The following is a 20398-nucleotide window of genomic DNA, read 5'->3' on the forward strand; positions in this document are numbered from 1 at the left end:
TGTGAGCAAATATTTAGGACAATCTGGTATAATTTTATTAACATCCAATTATATAAATTATAATGATGGATGATATGAACCATTAAGAAGACAAATTACAATCCAAGGAAGGATACCTATATCAAGCTAAGAACGTAAAACAAAGATCGAGATAAAATAGTAAATATAATATACATATAAAAATGAATAAACTATAGAGAAAATATGGCCATGACTAGCCTCAGTAAGAAAAAGAAATACAAAGAAAAAAATAAACACAAAGATAAAAGAATGAAAAAAGGAAAAGTAAAGAAATAGAAAAGGTAAATAAACACTAATGGGAAAATATTAATACAAGAAACACTAATAAGAAAAAGCAACCATAATATATCAAATGGAATGGCATCATAAAGAAATACTAAAAAAAAGGATTGGAAGCAAAGAAAAAAAAAGATGAACCTCCACGGAAGGAAAGCCGAAGAGAAGAAATGCCAAAAAATAGAATAGAAAATTGGAAGAAAGAAAGAAAAGAAAAAAATATGGGAAAACAGAAAAAATAAGAAGGAAGTAACAAACTTAGAAAAAGTTAGAAGAGAAGAAAAAAAGAGATGCGCCTCCTCAGGTGATCACGTCACATGAGAATGTTCTCGATCTACAGCAGCAACGGAGGGAACTTCGGCCTGGTTTGGTTCACTGACTTAAATTTAAGCACCCGTCACATCGAATGTTTAGATGCTAATTAGGAGTATTAAATGTAGACTATTTACAAAACCGATTACATAAGTGGAAGCTAAACGGCAAGACGAATCTATTAAGCCTAATTAGTCCATGATTTGACAATGTGTTGCTACAGTAAACATTTGCTAATGATGGATTAATTAGGCTTAATAGATTCGTCTCGCCGTTTAGCCTCCACTTATGTAATGAGTTTTGTAAATAGTCTACATTTAATACCCCTAATTAGTATCTAAACATTCAATGTGACACGTGCTAAAAATAAGCAAAAGAACCCAACGCCAAAAACTGCAGCGCCTGCAAACAGACTGCGCGGGCCGAATACAGCCGGCCGAAATCAACTCAACGTGGGCTGTAATTAAGGTGCGGGCCCGCTTGAATCTCTTAAGGCGACAGCGGGAATTCCATCGCATACGCGATTCATAGCCAGGGCGTGGGACGAGCTTCAGCCTCGAATCGTTGCGGGCCGCGGCCTATGGGGTGTGCACCGTATATCTCTGGAGGCCTCAGCACACATGGGCCGAGCTTGTTCTTCTTTCAGCAGCTGCATGTCTGCAGCGAGCAGGCTGAATTGAATAGCCGAAAGCCCGAAACACCAGGCCCTGTGGCCCACCGTGTTCCATGGCTCTCCCCCGTTAAAAGCAGCCACGCCCGTCCTCATAGAGACCGCCGCCGCCGCCGCCGCCGCCACCGGCGTGTTCTAGGGCTTCCCCTCTCCCTCCTAATCAGTGGCGGCGGCTGCGTGCTAGTTGATTTCTCCCATGGATTAGCAGGTCCAAGTCGGATGTTCCCTTGCCTCTGATCCTGAACCTGTATTTTTCTTTGCCCATTTCTGTTTCTTCAATCCGAGGCGATGATGGACCACATCACCGATTTGTTCTCGTTTCTCTATTTCTTTGTTCGATCTGATCTGTTCGTTTCTCGCATGGTTGCGATGCATCCTTATCCTCTGCGGTATTTGCTGTGCTACCAAGCATCAACCGAGCACACCGATATGTCCTCTGGCATGATCACTGAGTTACTTAGAGTTGCAGTGGTGCTCGGATATGAATCGACCATGGTGGAGTTTGTCAGGCTTCTCGTCGCCTTGTGGCCTTGGAGTTTGGAATACTCTCCAACATTTAGGATCCTCCTGGATCTTGGATCAGTTCAGTCGATTTCGCCCAACTTTTGAGAACCTTGTGAAAATAATTGAAAACGTTGACGATATCAAACCGAATGTTGTCCTGACGATTTGAGTGGGGAAAATTGCGGCACCACTAAATGTTTCCTAGCTACAAGGATTTAGAATTTATTCATGCTACCACAGAATTTTAAGCTACAAGATTAAAAATGTATGCTGCAATATAATTTCTAATCAGTATCATAGTACTACTTACTCCCTTCTGATTTAGATTTATATTGTCGTTGTAGAGCTTCGTGCAGTGGATAAAAATTTGTCTTGGAGCAAATATTGAAGGCTTCGGACGAGTGTACCTTGGTTGTAATTGCTGTGATTTAACAATGCCTGCATATCGAGCTCTTGGAGAGCTAGACGCTGCAGATCGTGTAAGCTCTTCTAGGCAATCGCTGCGAGGCTTTTGGAAATCACAGCACCGTTAATTACAACCAGGGTACACTCATCCAAAGCCTTAATTATCTTCTCTAGCCATAGAAATTTTCATCCACTCCACGTAACTCTGCAGCGACTAGAAATCTAAAACTGGACAGTAATAAGGATGGTAGTAGAAGGATGGATGTTGCGCCATTTCCCCTCCAAGTAAACATTTCATGGCTTCAGCATATGTGCATTCCATTTGTTGTGCGCATTAGATTGATTGGACCCGCTATCAACCCAGTAACAGTCCTCTGAAACTATGTACATGCCATGTTCCAAATTTTCAATACTGAGATCAGAATAAGATTTTCCTCACAAGAAACTGAGAGCCAGATATTATTCTTTGTTAGTGCAGTCCTTAGTGAATTTCAGTCATGACGCAGTGTGAGCCAAGTTCTCTTGCTGGACTCTAAGGAAAAAAGCCGGCGACTGTTGACCAGCTGAATGATATCCGGTGAAAATTGCAGCCTACTTGTTGACCAGCTGCTCACTTCAAGTCAAATTATAATCCTACAAATCACTTCATCATTGAGCCTTGCTCATGCCATCTCAAAGTGGCATCAAGTATTAAACTAATATCGTTTTCCACGAAAAATCAGTTAGTGGTTGCAGAGTTGGTAGAAGGACAGATATGATGCGCCATTTCCCCTTCGGTTGTGGACATTTGGCGATGCAGGTAGATACGCATTACGTTGTGGCGTAGACGCACTAGCAACCATGTTGCACACCACAGTTCATCAAGTATTTGCCGTCCTCTGCACTACACATTCAGAATCAGAAAGGATGTAACCGTCTAGTGGAAGCACAGTTCATCCAGTACATTGTGCACGCGCGTTTGCTTAACTCAAGTGACGGCCATTGTCGAATCGTGCACACTACTACAATTTGTAACGCTTGCATTTCACTTGCCAAGCGAGCGAGGATAATTCTTGTGGAAAGATGAAAGTATGTCTTCGCATTTGCCTTTTTTATAAATTTTGCACGTTAATTATTGTCAGGTTCTGGGTGGTGGTCTACTAGTAGCGGGTTTGTTCGCTTCAGCTTATTCAGCCGGCTTATCAGCCATCAAACAGTATTTTCATCTCACAACAAATCAGCCGTTTAAACTTTTTAGCCGGCTTATAAGCTGAAGCGAATAGGCCCGCTTCCCACGCCGAAATAATAAGTAGTATACTCTAGATGGCAAATTTTCTTCCCTTTTTCTTGCACCTTTGTCAGTGAAGAAACGTTATGCAGTACATAATGTACATTATAGTTTCTGGAATCTGGATACACCTTTGGTGCTAGTTCTTTTGGTCACAAATATAAATTCATTAAAGCATCGATATAGAGTCTACAATATGATGATTTGACAAGTTATATTACTTATATTCTTGAGCAGAGGAAGTAGTTCTCACAAATTTCAGGCTGCCGGAGTCCCTACTTGCCTAGGACTTGATCTTGGTACCAATCCATAACGATCAAAGTCGAATCGTGAGCCTATTAATGCAGCAAATTCATTCTTCTTTAGCCGATAGTGCCTAGGAATACATAGCATAGCAGACTAATCAAATTCATTAGAGCAATTCCCATGATCTGTTAGAGAATCTATGCATGTGTTCCCCGGCACTTCAAAATTTACATGCTCTTACGAATGAACCATAGCTATTGACCTTAAATAGCCAAAAAAAAAAATTTGCCTAAATGAGGCATTTTTTCGAGAGTTAATTTCCAGGTGGTCACCACTTTTGTTTTTTGAAATTTTGGTTGCTGGTCTTGCTTGCACTCTAATCTGCTTTCACCATAACAGTGTGCTTACGCTAGACTATAAAATCCTTAACACCTTATAAAAATTAGTAAGAGCAGTAACCCTTGGCCATTCAAAATGTTCGCAAAAATTAATACCATGTTGACAGGTGCTAGAGATTCGAATTCGTTCGTTTTCCTTTCGGAGAACGCTACATAGCCACTGCATCGATCCACTAACCCTTTGACGAGTGGTGGTGATCGATCCACCAGGTGCAATATTATTGTTTGGTTGGATCCACTGCATTTTTGCACGCTGGGTGCGATCCGTGTTCATCATGCGAATAATGTTGGGCGTGCATGGAAGAAATAAAATTAAAAAAAAAACCTCGTGCATCCAGATGGACCCTGCATGCAACATCATGCGAATAATGTTGGGCGTGCATGCAACATCATGCTCTACGGAGCGCGTGCCGGTGGAGTTGAGCTTAGCCATTTGGACCCTGCATGCCTTTTCCTCCACGCAGAACCGTGGTCTTTCCAAGCGTGATCGCATAACATACAATAATTTTGTCTTTGCAGTGGAGTGTGGCATACAAAGGATTGGCCTTTTCCCGTCGATGTTTGACCACTATTTGAGCAATGGGGCAGCTTGATTAGCGTCGTAGCCCACTGGCAGTACTCCTCATGGAAACAAAACAAGGGGCCGGAGGAAGCACAATGAGTGAACCCATGATGCAGATGCAGGAGCTGGATTGGGCAGAGTGTACCTGCAATCCACAACCAAGTAAAAATCATTCTTTTTTTCCCCGCGGAAAAAAAATAAAGCCAGAGAGCACATAATGTTCCACGATCTTGGACGTGCTGACCTGCCATTGTACCACGCGACAAGCACTCAAAAGGATACGCATGCGGGCAACTTCATGTGCCTCTCCGCCGGCATGGTATACTTCGGCGTTTTTGGCCCCAGCTAGTCCCCCAAGATCGCTGCCGACGACGGCCCCCACCCGCCGGCGCTAGATTTTCCATCCAGGCGCCGGCCGCGACCAATCATCCACGGCCAAAATTAAGGCGTCCCATCAGGGCACGTACATCAGTTGGACGCCACCCGTCTATATAGCGCCACATAGGCAAAAGGAGCCGACGTGTACAGTATTGAATGCCCGTGCTCCGAGAACACGCCGACGCGTTGTACAAGTCATCTTCTCCCGACGACGGCGCCCGCTGATCCGATTCGCGCAGCTGCGCACGCGACTGCCTGATGATGGCGCTGCCCGATCTGCACAGATACTCATTTTGCTGGGAAAAATCAGCAACGGCGCACATACCTGAGCTGCGTGTGCGTCACGCCGGCCGCCTGCTCCACGCTGCCAGCCGGCCGCCCGCACCGAGCTGCGACAGCCGCCGGATGTCTCGGCGTCCATGCCGCGTCGCGTCGGCCGCCGGACGTAGCGCAGCCCGTGCCGAGCCGCACCTGCCGCTGGATGCTTGCTGCCGCCCGTGCTGAGCTGCACCTGCCGCCCGTGCTGAGCTGCACCTGCCGCTGGATGCTTGCTGCCGCGCCATGACGGATCGAGGATTCAAGAGACGGGATTGAGACTCAGAGGGAGGAGAGTCAACGGGAGAGAGGGAAAGGTAGTTCAGATAACGATCCTTGCTACTTTTACGATATGTCCCTTAGCACAAATAGAAATCGAAGAGAGGTCCTTTTTAACATCAAGAAGATAGAAAATAAAAAAACTATTACATTACAGTCCTTCTAACAGTATTGTAATCTTTTGCACGGTATACACCTTGTATTCTCCAAACAAGCAACAAAGTGGTATACAAAGATCATACCCATGCCTCATCATCATGATTTATTTGTCCAATAGTAAATTAAATAGTTTGCATACAACATATAGACAAATCATTGTATGAACTGTATGTTTGTTGTCTATATGTGTTGTAGCAAGTCTTTATAGATGGCAGCCGTCTGTACTATTGTACATGTCCTCATGCGCCGACCGATGGGCACACGCACGAATGCTGAATTGCCGATGACACCCGGCACGGCGGGGCGACATGCCGTCGACATGATGGTGAGGGGGTGGCGATCATTGTTGCGCCGTGGTGAGGAGCAAACCATGCATGCACACCGAGGTTTTGAGTAATCTCAGCAGGTCACCGGAGCTTAAGGGGTAATGAACTTGGACACTAGTACTAGACTAGACACCATCACTTTGCGCCTGCGAGGATCTGCTATTATGCTGCATGCAGTTGATGCCATGACTTAAGACTGTAACCTAACAAACTGCGTGCACTTTGAGGTTACTGCAGTGCTTGTGTGGATGCTTTTTGTTTGAGTCCTTATCCTTTATTATAGGAAAAACGTACGAGAAGACAAATAAGGACGAAGGTGGACGTTGTATGAAGATCCAAATTGAAGGCCATGAAGAAATGTGACTGAATATCACAGTTTTGTTACGAGTTCATATGATTTTAACAGTAAGTAACAGCTAAGCTTTTAATAGGGTACGGGGAAAAGATACCCTAGTTCTAAATGAATCCTCAAACCTCTTGAAGTATATGTGTTATAGTTACACACTCATATGGCCTCATGTCAAAATGAATCCTAGAAACCTGTTCGGCTGAGATTGTTGTAGCTGCGGCTGCAACAGCTAGCCTGCTAAAACTACAGGAACCGGTGTTGATGAAATTGTAGCCGCAGCTGCAGTACAACGGTAAGAATCACAGCTGAAAATGAGTCTGCTTCTCTCCAATATTCCTTTAGAAATGAACATTATTAGTTCCATGCGGTCGATGTTAGAATGGCGTTTCACTCGAATGGCACTCAAGGTGGTCTGTTTTTGGTTATGGTGTGGCTCACCATCATGATGCCAAGGGAAAATGCTTTGACCAAGTTGGAGGTGTTAATGGTGGCTACTATCAAAGAGATAACAGGTTCAGGTCAGAAGGGTTTAGTGGGACTGAATCCAATGGGAAGGGATAGCTCCTGCCAGTGTGGCTAAGGAAATGACAGCTCTTGGATTTTGCGTGCTTTTCATTTTTGATACGAGATCATGGATTATCTAGGTAGATGGGCTTTGTGCCCCCACTCGGGAGAACTCATCCCTTCATTTGACAAGTGCGTTGAATTTGCAAAGAAACCAGTGGTCGCCACTTGAAACCAGATACCTTGGACATTCTTTAGCTGTTTCGTTCATGAAACTACACTCAGAATAAAAGAAACGTTTTGCCAATCAAGCATATCGCGAGCAACTGTTTAGTAGTAGTATTCCGTCTTTTTATTCCAAAGTAATTAACTATTTCTACTCAGCAACGTTTTATGAGAATATACTAGCAAAAATATGGCCCATGCGTGAGGCAAAGATACCGTTTAGTAGTGGTATCCCCCAAAAAATTGGTTTCGACTTTCCAATGCCTTTTTTGTTGTGTTTGTGTCTCCATTCCCCCCTTTTTTTTTTGAAACGAGTCTCCATTCCCCTTTTGTCCTTTTCCCTTCTAGCTCAATGCAGCTTCTTTGCTTGACAATCCGCAGCGGCAGTGGCACTCAGTCGCTTAAACCAGGTGCTGGCGTGCTTACCGTCCACTCGCGGCCTCAGCTGCAGCTGCGGATCCTCTGCGAGGACGAGGAGCACTGCGTGTATCTACAGACCCTGTGTAGACAAGGCATGATCGGAGAGGAAAATATTCTAAAATGTAGTGCTCTCTTTCATGATATGTGATATGTCTAAAGGAGCATTTTCAAGCAACAACTAGGCTTACGGTGATATACATTTTGTTATATGAAAATTGTATCTTAAATTGACATGCGAAAATGCTATTGTTGCTACAAATATTGTATTGTAAAGAAATTAGAACCATAGTCTATCTTTGAATTTTGTACCGAGTATGTTTGAAAAAGACGGAGTAGTACCGAGGTACAATATGATGATGAGATCTCTCAGCATTGAGAATTCTTTTGAAGCCTCCATGTTGACCTTCATGAGACGTGTTAGAAAAATAGATAAACCATATCGAAACTCTTACAAAATCATAAACATCTTGCCATCAATTATGTAGATTCAATCATCATAACCATTTCATCTATTATGTTTTCAAAAAAATTATCCACCCCTACCATTATAAAATATTCTAATCTAACCCCTTAAACTATAACTACATTACTTACCTCACATAACCTAAAGTAACCCTCTAATTTTGTCTAAGTTATCCACCTATGTCATTATAAAAGAAAGAATCCATACGAAATTATTCTCTCTAAATTTGCATCTAAATTGCGGACACCTATCATTAGAAAAACGAACTAAAGTAGTTCTTTGAATTAGCAAACTAGCAGTGTGTATATATCGACTCATCTACTACCGTAGTTCTTTGCATCCTTTCTTTTTCATCCATTTTTCTGACTACTCTTGTGTTGTGCTTAATATAGGGACAATTTGATATTGACACCACCATTCAATCTATCATAGAGGTATGCACTGACATGCTCAAGTCACAACAGAGACAGGGGAGGTACCGAGTCAAGAAAAAGTTCTTCAATGATCTTCCAGCAAATGAAGTCCCAACCAAATCTCCTGTGACAACACAAAATGACGACCAGTTGAACGATCTGATTACAATGTGATCTATCCCACCTCACATGGTATGATAGAATTTGAACTTGCCAATAGCGCATTTGCATGTACTGATTTATCGACGTCTCCTTCGAAAATCAAGTTAGTTCACAGCAGGGGCGGGCCCAGGGGGTATTCAAGGGTATTCATTGAATACCCATTATTTTGCTAATCAATGGTATTTGTCAATGATTCATGACACAAAACAGGGTTGAGACACTAATTTCTTTTATCTTCTGAATTTTTGAATACTCAATCTCTAATCCCTGGGCCCGCCTCTGGTTCACAGCGTTAGCACACGAGCCACTGCAAAATGCTTAACCGCACCGCGTCCACTGCAGTCAAACACACGTTAGTTGCAGAGGATTCGAGGAACCCGTTGCAGTTGCAGAGGATCACGGTGCAGTGCATGTACTGGCGTCTCCATCATGGTGCACCTCCATGCCGTATCGTGCTGAGCATCATGTGACATGTCCCTGCCCCCTTGTGCGCTGTGGTCGCCCCCATTCGATCTCGATCTCCAGGAGGATTTGCCCCTGTACCATGCCTGCCGGCCGGTTCCTCCCCCTATCCTATAAATAGCCGTCGAGAGGCCATTGCCATCGGCATTGACACCTACAGCTTACTCGTAGCTCGGTAGCATATTTTGCTGATCTTAGCCAGATTTCTTGCGATTGTTGGCTTGTTCCGATCGCCAAGATGGTGGGAGCTGTGCAGGACTACGGCAGAGTTGGTGAGTTGAACGGCGGGTTGGAGACGAATGGGTACGAGAGCAGGGTGGCCATGGCGAAGCAGCAGCCGCGTCGTGAAGAGGAGAGCCAGTGGTTCGAGGAGGAGATCGACGACGACCTCAAGCTCTGCTACGCTCTCAACAGGTAATAATAATATAATATATGCGTGCATGATCATCTCCGACGAAATGGCTGTGCATCAAGCCCGGCCGTGTGATTTAATCTGCACGTTGTCCCTAAAAAAATAATTCTGATGTGGTTTTTCATCTAGAGAGATTTTATCCACGTGCATGTAAAGTATGCAAAGTTGATAGGGCTAGTACTAGTTTTGGCAAACTGTAAGTCCATGTTACTCTACTTGCTGGCACAAAAGAGGAAAACACATAGGAGAAAATTGACCTGTTGAAATTGTCTTGGAGTACGTCATTCTAGACAGAATGTTTATTCTTCTCTACACGGATTGCATATGTTCTGTCCTGCGTCGTGTGATGGTCAAGTGTGCTTCATCGAGGGGCAAGCAAGTACCAGGAGATAGCTCTCATCGACACAAAGCATTTCGGCAAGGTAATATATTATATGCATGTACTATACATTTACTGTTCTTGCTTGTGCAACTAGCTAGCACTCTAGCAGTACAGTGAGTGTACACATCCATGTTGCGTCTGAACCTTGTTTGATCGGCTGATGATCCATCCACCGTACCAGGCTCTGATAATCGACGGCAAGATGCAGAGCGCGGAGGTGGACGAGTTCATCTACCACGAGTCGCTCATCCACCCACCCCTTCTCTTCCACCCAAAGTACTATACTGAGAGCAGCTATCAATTATATCCCTTCGTCGATCAGCTAGCAGCAGTTCTGTTCCTTGCGCACGGACACACATAAAATTTCTAATGCATGCGTGGCGTGCAGCCCGAAGACGGTGTTCATCATGGGCGGCGGCGAGGGCTCCGCGGCGAGGGAGGTGCTCCGCCACAACACCGTCCACAGGGTCGTCATGTGCGACATAGACCAGGAGGTGGTGGACTTCTGCCGGACCCACCTGAGCGCCGCCAACCGGGCCGCCTTCGCCAGCGACAAGCTCCGCCTCGTCATCGACGACGCCAGGGCCGAGCTGGAGAGGAGCCGGGAGAGGTTCGACGTGATCGTGGGCGACCTCGCGGACCCCGTGGAGGGCGGGCCCTGCTACCAGCTCTACACCAAGCCCTTCTACGAGCACGTCGTCAAGCCCAGGCTCAGCGACGGCCGCGGCGTCTTCGTCACGCAGGCCGGGCCGGCCGGCGTGCTGACGCACAGGGAGGTCTTCTCCTCCATCTACAACACCCTCAGGCACGTCTTCAAGTGTGAGTACCCTGCTAACTAGCTCTCATGCATGAGTCATACATGAATACGTACTGAAGATGGGTAGACGAACTGGCTGTCTGAACTGATCGACTGAACATGTGCGCCTGGCTCTGATCACAGATGTGAAAGCATACACTGCTCATGTGCCATCGTTCGCTGACACCTGGGGATGGGTCATGGTACATGCGACTTTCGCTTGATTTTGCACTGAGGTTCTGATTTGCAACGTTTCTCATTTGATTGCGCTGCGTCGACCATTTTTCTGCAAGGCATCGGATCATCCGTTCGTCCTGACGGCGCAACAAATCGACGAGAGGATCAGGGAGAGGGTGGACGGGGAGCTGGCGTACCTGAGCGGGGAGTCCCTCATCTCCTCCACCACCCTCAACAAGAGCGTTTACCAGTCGTGAGTAGCCAGCATCTCTTATAAAAGATTTGAGCTGCACGCGGTTGAATTGCGAGGACACAGGCCGGTGAAATCTGAAATGAGATGCAGGCTGCTGAAGGAGACGCACGTGTACACGGAGGACGACGCGAGGTTCATCCATGGCCACGGGAGGGCACGCTGCGCCTGAATGCCACATGCTGATCAGCCTTCGATCGATCGATCTGAGAGCTTCAGAGGCTCCCTTTATGTAGCGCTTCTATGTACACGAACCGCAGACGAACGATCGATCGGTACTTGACGAGCCGACAGCAGATGGTCAGATGTTAATAGCACGAAGCAGAGGAAACAAACGAGCCGTCGACGGTGTACCAATGTAAAACCTGCGTCTGAAGAAGTTTAATTTCCTACTGGAACGCTGCAAGGAGATAAAAGGAAGAAATAAAAGGCAATAAATCAAATCGGTTGGAAGTGGAGAAGATGAAAAATTATAGTGCAAATTATCTGATTTGTGTCATTTTTCCTGCTTCCTGTGCTCTCTGCAGCCAATCGCTCGTTGCAAAAGAGAGAGAGTGAAACGAAACCGCATGGCAGGCCTCCGTCCATTGGGCCTGGCTACTCTTTTCTCCTCTCTCCTCCTGCTGGCCTGCTGCCCCCACCCACGCACGGCACGTGTGGGCTCCGCCCGACAGCCCCACCAGGCCACCACCCCACGTCGTGGAAGTGGAACTGATGAAACAGGCAAAACACCTGCCGACGGTAGCGGCTTCACGCGCTTTGACAGCTGACAGCGAGCACGGTACACGGGCACGGCCACACGGGACACAGCACGCATCACCCCAATCCGCCGACCTCAGGTAGCTGTCACCCGACTGTGTTGCACTTGCACCATGCCGTCGCCATGCCCATGCGCGCCCCAGTTCAGAGCCCATCACGCAACAACGCGGCGCGCCCGGATCCCCCAGCATCTCCGAACACCGCAGCGCGCACGTGCTATTTACAATGCTATTTACAATAACAATACGGCTGTTTAGATATTAATTAGAAGTATTAAATATAGATTAATTATAAAACTAATTGCACAGATGGAGTCTAATTTGCGAGATGAATTTATTAAACCTAATTAATCCATGATTTGACAATGTGGTGCTACAGTAACCATTTCCTAAGGATGAATTAATTAACCTTAATTTCGTCTAGCCTTGATAGATTCGTCTCGCGAATTAGCTTAGAGATTCTGCAATTAGTTTTATAATTACTTCATGTATAGTCCTTCTAATTAACATCCGAACATCTGATATGACAGGCTAAAGTTTAGCAACGGTTAAACACCCCCTTGATTACGTTCATCACAGACTAAAGCACCTTCTCTTTCTGTTGGGGTATGAACACATGAACGAATGAATCGAGCTACAAATCCTATCATATGTTTCTGCACAATCATCTTGTACAATGCATAATCATCACTATTTATCCTCGAGCAAATCCTGCATTGTCGACTTGCTCGCCGACTCGCTTCCTCCCAAAAGCAACAAAGCCTAGTTGGGCCTCCGGCAGTTGATCCTGACCTCGAGCGGCGTCCCGGGCGCCGGCGCGAGGTTGCCCATCCTCACCATCGCCTTGGCGAAGTCGCTGAAGAACGCGGCGCCGTTGCTGGCGTACTTCCTCACCAGCGCGTCCTGCGACCCGCCGTTGAAGAGCTCCTGGTCCGAGTGCAGCAGGCCGCGGCGCTCCACCAGGGCCCGGAAGTAGCCGTTGTCGAACGCGTCGGGAGTCACCGGGTCCAGCGGCGCGAGCGCGCCGTCCGCGCCGCCGGCCGCCGGGCACGCCCCGCGCAGCCCCGCGGCGAACGTGGCGTTGATCGCCTCGCCGGCGTTCGCGTTGACGCGGCCGCGGAACTCGGCGCAGCGCGCCCGGCCGACGGTGTGCGCGCCCGACAGCGCCGTCATGTCGCGCGCCGAGAGGCCCTTGGCCTTGAACGCGGCGACGAGGGCGGGCAGGCCGGACCCCGGACCGGGGAGGTTCGCGTTGGCGGCGTCGCGGCTGGCGGATCGCGCGTCCCGGCGGCCCATCCGCACGTTCCACGAGGGGCCGCCCAGGAGCGACACGGCGTCGCGGGCGGCTATCGCGAGGACGTCCGCGCAGGAGACGGCGCCAGGGCAGGCGGCCTCGACGGCGGACTTGGCGGCGTCGATGACCTCGTAGCCGCGGAGGGAGTTGGCGTTGGGTCCCGCGCCCTTCTCGCCGGGTGCGGTGCCGTCGTCGAGGAGCACGGAGGCGTCGCAGCCGTTGACGAAGCAGTCATGGAAGAAGAGGCGGAGCACGGCGGCGCCCGCGTTCGGGTCTGCCGCCACGGCGCGCGCCACCGCGGACCGCACCGTCGGCTGCAGGGACGGACAGCGCTTGTTGTAGTACTCGGTCGACAGCGCCGCGGCCGTGCCGGCGAGGCACGAGACGGCGGCCAGGAGGGCGAGGTCGAGCACGAGGAGGACCCTGGACGAAGCGACCATGGTTGAGCACTCGATCAGCTGAACAACCTTCTTGCTTGGGTGATCGATGGAGGTGGCAGTGTGCGAGAGGAATGAACGAACTGAAGTGGCGGCAAAGGTGGCGCTGGAGTGCTGGTATTTGTAGTGTTGGGCTTAATGTGATGGCCTGACGGGCATTCATGACGACGGGGAGATGGAGATACGCATCCAGAGAGGGAGGCAGTAGCGGGTCGTCGTGGTCGGTTGACCGCACGCGGAATGGGCTGCGCCGTGGGCTGTGAGTGAGCGAGCCACGGCCGGGCGTGTTCTGGAAAGTGAGCACCGGGCGGCGAACTGTTGCCTCGCTTGGACGCCATGCCTGCCGTTGCCGTGCCATCCCCTGTGATGACTGATGAGTAGTCACCTGCTTTCCGTGTGGTTCAAGCGGCGGCAGGAGCAAAGGAATTGATGGACATGGATTGGCGGTTCCGCGAGGGCGCGCACGCCGGAGCCGGGTGTCACGTACCGCTAGTCTGCCCCGATGCAGCAGAGGCCGGCGCTGCATTGCCAGTAACGGGAAGGGCCCAACCGCCCAAGCTTGCCTGCCGGGGGCCGGCCGGCCGGTCAGGTGCGTCGTGCGCGGAGAAGTTTCCTGGCGCGAGCACCGGGGATGGCAGTGGCAGGCCGGCGGGCGCGTGGGATCGGACGGGTGGCGCGCGCGGATCCGGCAGTTATTGATGCAGGGCCCGGGTGGGTGTGGGTCGCAGCCTCGTAGGGGTTTTGCGCTTTTGCGGGCTGGCCAGCGCTGGCGAGCACTGTGCGCGACCGTGTGCGGCCGCGCAGCCTTCCGTGCAAGGCAGTGCCACTGCTCCCACCGGCCGGCCTGCCGTATTTGTCTGTCTCCTCATTGGCGGCTATCCCCGCCTAGCCGAACCGGATACGAGTATCGACGCTCTACAGAGTACAGACAACATGGGCAGAGATAGACGGAGACCGTGCGCGTTGCTCGTTGCCTGTGGCCAGCTGATGGGTGGCGCCGACCCGTCAAAACTCGAAAGCTCAGTGACGCACGGCACCCGCGTGTCTGTCACGGCGATCCCGCCTCGGGGTACAAGTATACAGCAGTCACTCAAACAATCCCTCTGTGCTCCTATATCGTCCCTGGATTGTGGAAACAGGTATGGATCCTGTCAAACTATCCTGTCACTTCTAAGAACGAGTACATCAGTGTCGTCGTCTAATAGTCAATCTCATACATTGACATGTAATCTTGAGACGACTTAACAGGCAACCCGTATAATGGGTTGTCTTATAAGTTGTCTGCTAAAGCTATATAATTTCTTAATTTGTGCATATGAAAAAATAAATATTATGAGTTGCATGGTAACAATAACTCGTACAATGGTTGTTGAGTTGTCTCGTAGTCTTACAATTTAGCTTATGAGACGTAATCTTCAAAATCTACGTGGCATTGCATGAGACGACCTATGAAACTGCTGACATATAGCAATGTACTTGCTCTAAATAAATTTCTTGGTAGACTTGAGGTTTGATACATTAGATTTTATTTGTTTTAAGTTGGACCTTTTAGAATATTGGATTAAGCAAAATCTGTAACGGGAAACATGGTTAAATTCTCAACTGAAGCTCTCTTCAGTAGTAGAACTTGGCAGATGGGACCTACAGTTCAAGATTTGTGTGCTGAGCTAGTGCCACATCATTGCCACCTGCTCGGCAAGTCGGCATGGTGCCAAAACACCGAAGAGGTGATTTACATGGTACCAAATACCTCAAGTCTTAATATCTGTTGTTTACATTATACAAAGTGCTTATCTAGATGAACACAATGGGCCTGTTCGCTTCAGCTTATTCAGCCGGCTTATCAGCCACCAAACAGTGTTTTCCTCTCACAACAAATCAGCCGTTTCGGCTTTTCAGCCGGCGTATAAGCTGAAGCGAACAGGCTCAATACTTTTCATGGGTGATTTTTTTTTGAGTGAATGACAGGAGGAAAATAGACTTGTTCCGTTGCACTAAACGCCAAAGTGGGCTTCTAAACCACGAAGACCTGCATGTTGTTGATTAGGAGGGCCCAGGCCCGTCCCTATGGGTGTGTGACCCGTGCGACGGTACCGGGCCTCCATTTATCAAAGCCAATCAAACCTACTAACCCCTAGCTCAAAATATGTTTCTCCTTGTTATTTGGCTCAAAATATGTTTCTCCTTGTTATTTGGCTCTCTGAAGCAATGCCAAATCCCAAAGCTTTTTGGTCATGCCGCCACCGTAGTGGAGGCTGGAGTCGTGGAACTTGATTCCTTGAGACCTTCTTGTTTCTGGACGGGACGTACTCACTTACTGAGTTGCACAGCCAGAAGACAAGCAAGTTAGTCACAAGATAGTTTTCCTTTTCTTTACTCGATTGATCAATTCTACTTATTGCTTCACATGGATTAGTTAACAAGCTTTTGCCTTATTTTTTTTATACATGCGCATCAAAATGGTCTAAATATCTAATGTTTCATAATCGAAGCCATATCTTCTGCAGACCAACTAGAAAATATGATTCTGATCACCAAAAGCGTAAGAAAGAAATAAAAGATAGGGGAATGAACTCAACCTCAGAAAAAAGCTATGAATAAGTTTATTATAAAAAAATCACTAGTAGACCTCGCTTAGTTCTGTACGGACCTCGGTTTTTGCTGGGACGACCCTGGGAGGGCCCTCCTTGGTGGGCTTGAAATTCTGCCTTTCTTACCCTTTTTGTGGGCCGCGGGTGGCTGTCATGTTGGCCCGGAATCCTATGTAACTTTCGAAAGTATTTTTCACTTTTTAGGCCATGTTTAGTTACTCCCAACTCCCAACTTTGACACTATGCAAAAAGAAGATTCCCCATCACATCAAACTTGCGGTACATGCATGGAGTACTAAATGTAGATGAAATTAAAAACTAATTGCACAGTTTTGTTGTATTTTGCGAGACGAATCTTTTGAGCCTAATTAGTCAATATTTGGACAATAATTCACAAATACAAACGAAACGCTACAGTGTGCTACAGTGCTGTAACAGTAATTTGGCACCTCCCAAATTCCCCAACTAAACAAGGCCTTACTGTTTGAGATTCGTGCAAGATATAAACATGGTCGAGCAGATAGCCACCAGCATGCATGGAACAGCTGGCACAATACCATAGGAGGGAGTTAGACACGATGTTAGCGAATTTCAAACTTTAAATGCTCTTCTCTTCAACTATATATCCGATTTCAAACTTTAAATCGGTTTGAATCGTAGTATTTGTTTGAATTAATGCAACAAATGATCCAATATGTTATTATAAATTTTTTATTTTCGCATTTCAACATTTCGATGTACTATCTAGCTCAACATTTTGAATATGTTGTTTTCAACATTGGTGATATACTATTTCAAATGTTTAATGAGTTTGGCAAAAAAAAAAGTTGAATGTTGTTTTATGAGGATCAGAATAGGAAAACAAATGAAAATGTAAGAAACAAGAAATAACAATGTTCATTGCGCTTTTGAAACTTCTCAGTTGTGCTTTTTCACTGCGTGCACCGTCTTTGCCATGCTGATGTTGCTCCCTGCGTTTTAAGCTGTAGGCTGCTAGCCTGCTATGTTTATTAACCAAATGACGCATTAGACGGGCATGGCATGAAGCACTGCAGAAATTAACTTTGCTCGTCCATGCGCCGGGAACCAATTGGAGACTACGCACTGACACAGCACACCAAGCAGAGACGATTTGTACGGATTTTGTTTTGTTGGCAAGTCCTTTTCCAAAGGTTTTAGAAGCATTCAAAAACCGCATCACGCCCGACCCGACGTGCGCGTCTCGCCGGAATTCTCGTCTTTCCTGCCAATCTCTCTGCCGGATGGATCCTTGTATTCTATCACGGGCACTTGGGGTTTGTGGGTCAGTGGTCCGCTCACTGACGGACGCTGCTCACTCACACTCAGGCTGCTCGCAAAGCCGCACACGCGACGTTTTGGACAGCTTGGAGATATGCTTTTGTTCAACAGCGCCTGTATTAATGGACAACAGGCGAAGGAATCCTTTCAAGCGGCTCAACTTATTCGTCCAGTTGTAAGATGAGGAATCCTTTCAGTCAAAAAAGAATTAATGAACCTCCAATTCGTTGGATATCTGAGAAAAGTGGACTCTGCAATGGCCTCTGTTACTGATGACTACTAGTGCTCTTACTAATTTTGAAGTAAAAGTAAAATAAAAGAATGCACATTATATTTCCCAAAAAAAAATGTATGCGTAGATTAGCTCTGAACAAATAAGAACTCTCTACAAATTTGACGTACAGGTAGTTACTATCTGTCTGCTAATGAATTGGCTCGTTTGTACTCCATTTCCATAGCATGCTTCATCATCCATTGCAGCAATGAATTAGCAACAAGCTAGCATCGCGTATGCAGATCATGAATTCACTTTCCTGCAGTCGATCCTGATCTCCCCCGCGGAGCCCGTGAGCGGGCTGACGTTCCCGAGCCTGACCATGGACGCGGCGAAGTCCGACGAGAATGCGGCGCCGTTGGCGCTGTAGAGCCGCACGAGCGAGTCGAGCGGCCCGTTGTTGAAGAGCTCCTGGTCGGAGTGCAGCAGCCCGGCGCCGGCGACAAGGTTCCGGTAGTAGCCGTTGTCGAACTCGGCTGGGGTGGACGCGTCGAGCGGCGCGGCGGTGGCATCCCCGCCGGATGCCGGGCAGAGCTGCCGCCCCTGCGAGGCGAAGGCGGGGCTGACGTTGTCGTCGCAGTAGACGCGGGTGCGGAAGCTGAGGCACCGCGCCATGCCCACCGTGTGCGCGCCCGAGAGCGCGGCGAGGTCGCGGGAGGTGAGGCCCTTGGCGGCGAAGGCGGCGACGAGGCGGTCGAGGGAGGAGTCCGGGCCCGGGAGGTCCGTCGCGGCGCCCGTGGCGTTCGGGGACGTCGCGTCGCGGCGGCCGAGCGGCACCGCCCAGCTCGGGCCGCCGAGCTGCGTCGCGTTGTTACATGGAGTGAGGCATGGCGTGGCGTCGCTTTGCTAAAAAATGTGAGAGTAGGGGATGGGAAGAGAGAGGAACAATGCAGACGGACTGACCAGGTTGACGCTGTCGCGCGCGGCGAGGGCGAGGATGTCGGCGCAGGAGACGGTGGCCGGGCACGCGGCCTCGACCTGCGTCTTGATGTCGTCGATGAGGTCGAAGCCGAAGGTGGAGCCGCCGGCGTTGGCGCCGGCGCCCTTCTCGCCGGGTGTCGTGGGGGTGTCATCCAGCAGCAGCGAGGCGTCGCAGCCCTGCGCATTTAATTTGCAGTGCGATTAATCACATACCGAACGTGGCCCAAATCAGATTTCAAATGCAGAACGATTTTTGCTATACTCACGTTGACGAAGCAGTCGTGGAAGAAGAGGCGGAGGATGGCGGCGCCGCTGCGCGAGTTGTTCATGACGGCCTGCGACATGACCTGGCGCACGACGCCGTGCACGCTGGGGCAGCTCGCCGAGTAGAACCCCGCCGAGAGCTGCGCGTCGGAGCCGCGCGCCACCAGGAGGACGAGCGCCGCCGCCATCAGGAGGAGCAGCCGCGTCGCCGCCATGCCTATCCCACCACCTCCTGGCACAGAAGATGATGATGTGCAGCTAGCTATCGGGCGGCAGGAGGAACAGTGTTATCTGTCAGGCTGATCAGTGGCCGAGTGGGGGTACTGCCACTGGCCACTACTGCCTACTGGCTGGCAGTGGCAGAAGGAGCAAAGCAAGCCAAGCCAAGCCAGCAGCAGCGCGCGTGCGTCCACAGCGGCGGTAAACGTGCGGATGATTGTGGCCGTCCGCGCGTGGGTGGGGGCGACGGGAATCTAGCTCGGCCCGTCGTCCATTTCCCTCGGGTCCAGGGTCGGCGTCCCGGCGTGGCGGCATGGGCATCTATCTGCTCTCTCCTTGGGGGTGGCGCCGGCGCGGCCGAACCTGCTGCGAGTGCACGGAGGCACGTCGTCGCGGCTGTTGAATTGAAACCTGTCGGTTATCCTGTGCCTCGGTTATTCGCAGCGCGGCGCATGATTACACCTGGTGTACGTAGTACTCCGGAGGTTGGGTCGTCTGGTCCGTGCCGTGAGGGTGGGCGGGCGGCGCGTGGGCAAGCGCAACCACCGGTTGGTTTGTCCTGGTGGTGGAATTTCTCATTTCTGGGCGAGCGCGGGGCATGGTGGACGGAGAGGAGAGGAGCGGGCGGGCGTGGGCGTGGCAGTGGCCGGTCGCGTCGTGCCGCGGTGGGTGCGGGCGCTGTTGGTGGTGGGGTTCGGTGGCGCTTGCACTGCAGTCTGCAGTCCAGTCGCGATTGGTACTCGCGTTGACGGATCATGGGACTGCGTTGCACTTGCGCAGCGCGTCTGCGCCAGTGCCTAATAACGCCGCCGCCACCAGGGGTGGCTTTTCGATGGGCTTGGGCTGATGTTTAGGCCCGCAGCATATGAGCCCAAGGGCACGTGCTTCCAGTCCTTTTTAGGCTCAGCAGGTAAGAGAGGGGCTCATCTATTATCTTAATGTTAAAAGAAAATCACGTTCGCCGAGAGGATCTAGAAATAACCACGTTAATTTAAAAAAGAAAAGAATATACATCATTAGATTTTATGAAGATCTCTAAATCCAGAACTCCCACATTAATCATGAAAAAAAAAGAAAATCATTCATTTGCAATTATTGTGGTTTAGATTAAAACAACAAATGTCCACCTAAAACACGGCGCAAAGCTTTCACGAGATGTCCAAAATATAGATATTTTTTTTGAAATGTAAAGGGCAGGAGCACTACCA

At 49.0% G+C, this 20398-nt stretch overlaps 2 protein-coding genes and 1 long non-coding RNA gene across 3 annotated transcripts; 1 reads left to right on the forward strand and 2 right to left on the reverse strand.

The window, feature by feature from the left end:
* Positions 1-4513: 4513 nt before the first annotated feature.
* LOC111256977 lies at positions 4514-5798 on the reverse strand. The gene is made up of 2 exons (XR_002677313.1): positions 4906-5798; positions 4514-4806 (listed from the first exon to the last, which is right to left on the reverse strand). It is a non-coding gene; the product is annotated as an uncharacterized LOC111256977 (long non-coding RNA).
* A 3475-nt stretch (positions 5799-9273) lies between these two features.
* LOC101757460 (thermospermine synthase ACAULIS5) lies at positions 9274-11618 on the forward strand. Its single transcript, XM_004951288.2, has 7 exons — positions 9274-9530; positions 9884-9950; positions 10092-10186; positions 10299-10729; positions 10851-10909; positions 11000-11136; positions 11227-11618. Exons 1-7 carry the CDS (start codon positions 9355-9357, stop codon positions 11303-11305), a joined length of 1044 nt encoding a protein of 347 aa, XP_004951345.1. The 5' UTR covers positions 9274-9354; the 3' UTR covers positions 11306-11618.
* Positions 11619-12464: 846 nt separating this feature from the next.
* LOC101758277 (peroxidase 52) lies at positions 12465-19356 on the reverse strand. The gene is made up of 5 exons (XM_004951290.3): positions 18974-19356; positions 18690-18884; positions 18063-18584; positions 15815-15853; positions 12465-13589 (listed from the first exon to the last, which is right to left on the reverse strand). Exons 1-5 carry the CDS (start codon positions 19184-19186, stop codon positions 12654-12656), a joined length of 1905 nt encoding a protein of 634 aa, XP_004951347.2. The 5' UTR covers positions 19187-19356; the 3' UTR covers positions 12465-12653.
* Positions 19357-20398: the final 1042 nt, after the last annotated feature.

This window comes from Setaria italica, chromosome I, assembly GCF_000263155.2.
Source record: "Setaria italica strain Yugu1 chromosome I, Setaria_italica_v2.0, whole genome shotgun sequence".
NCBI lineage: Eukaryota > Viridiplantae > Streptophyta > Magnoliopsida > Poales > Poaceae > Setaria > Setaria italica.

Excerpts from the sequence above, each read along its gene's own strand:
- LOC101758277 (XM_004951290.3), bottom strand. The coding sequence starts at position 19,186 with ATGGCGGCGACGCGGCTGCTCCTCCTGATGGCGGCGGCGCTCGTCCTC. Across the intron at positions 15,854-18,062 it reads TCACGGGCTCCGCGGGGGAG|CAAAAAGCTTTGGGATTTGG; the intron begins ATCAGGATCGAC and ends TGGCGGCATGAC. Across the intron at positions 13,590-15,814 it reads GCATTGCTTCAGAGAGCCAA|CTCGCCCTCCTGGCCGCCGT; the intron begins ATAACAAGGAGA and ends CTCGTGCTCGAC.
- LOC101757460 (XM_004951288.2), top strand. The coding sequence starts at position 9,355 with ATGGTGGGAGCTGTGCAGGACTACGGCAGAGTTGGTGAGTTGAACGGC. Across the intron at positions 10,187-10,298 it reads CCCCTTCTCTTCCACCCAAA|CCCGAAGACGGTGTTCATCA; the intron begins GTACTATACTGA and ends CGTGGCGTGCAG. Across the intron at positions 10,730-10,850 it reads CCTCAGGCACGTCTTCAAGT|ATGTGAAAGCATACACTGCT; the intron begins GTGAGTACCCTG and ends CTCTGATCACAG.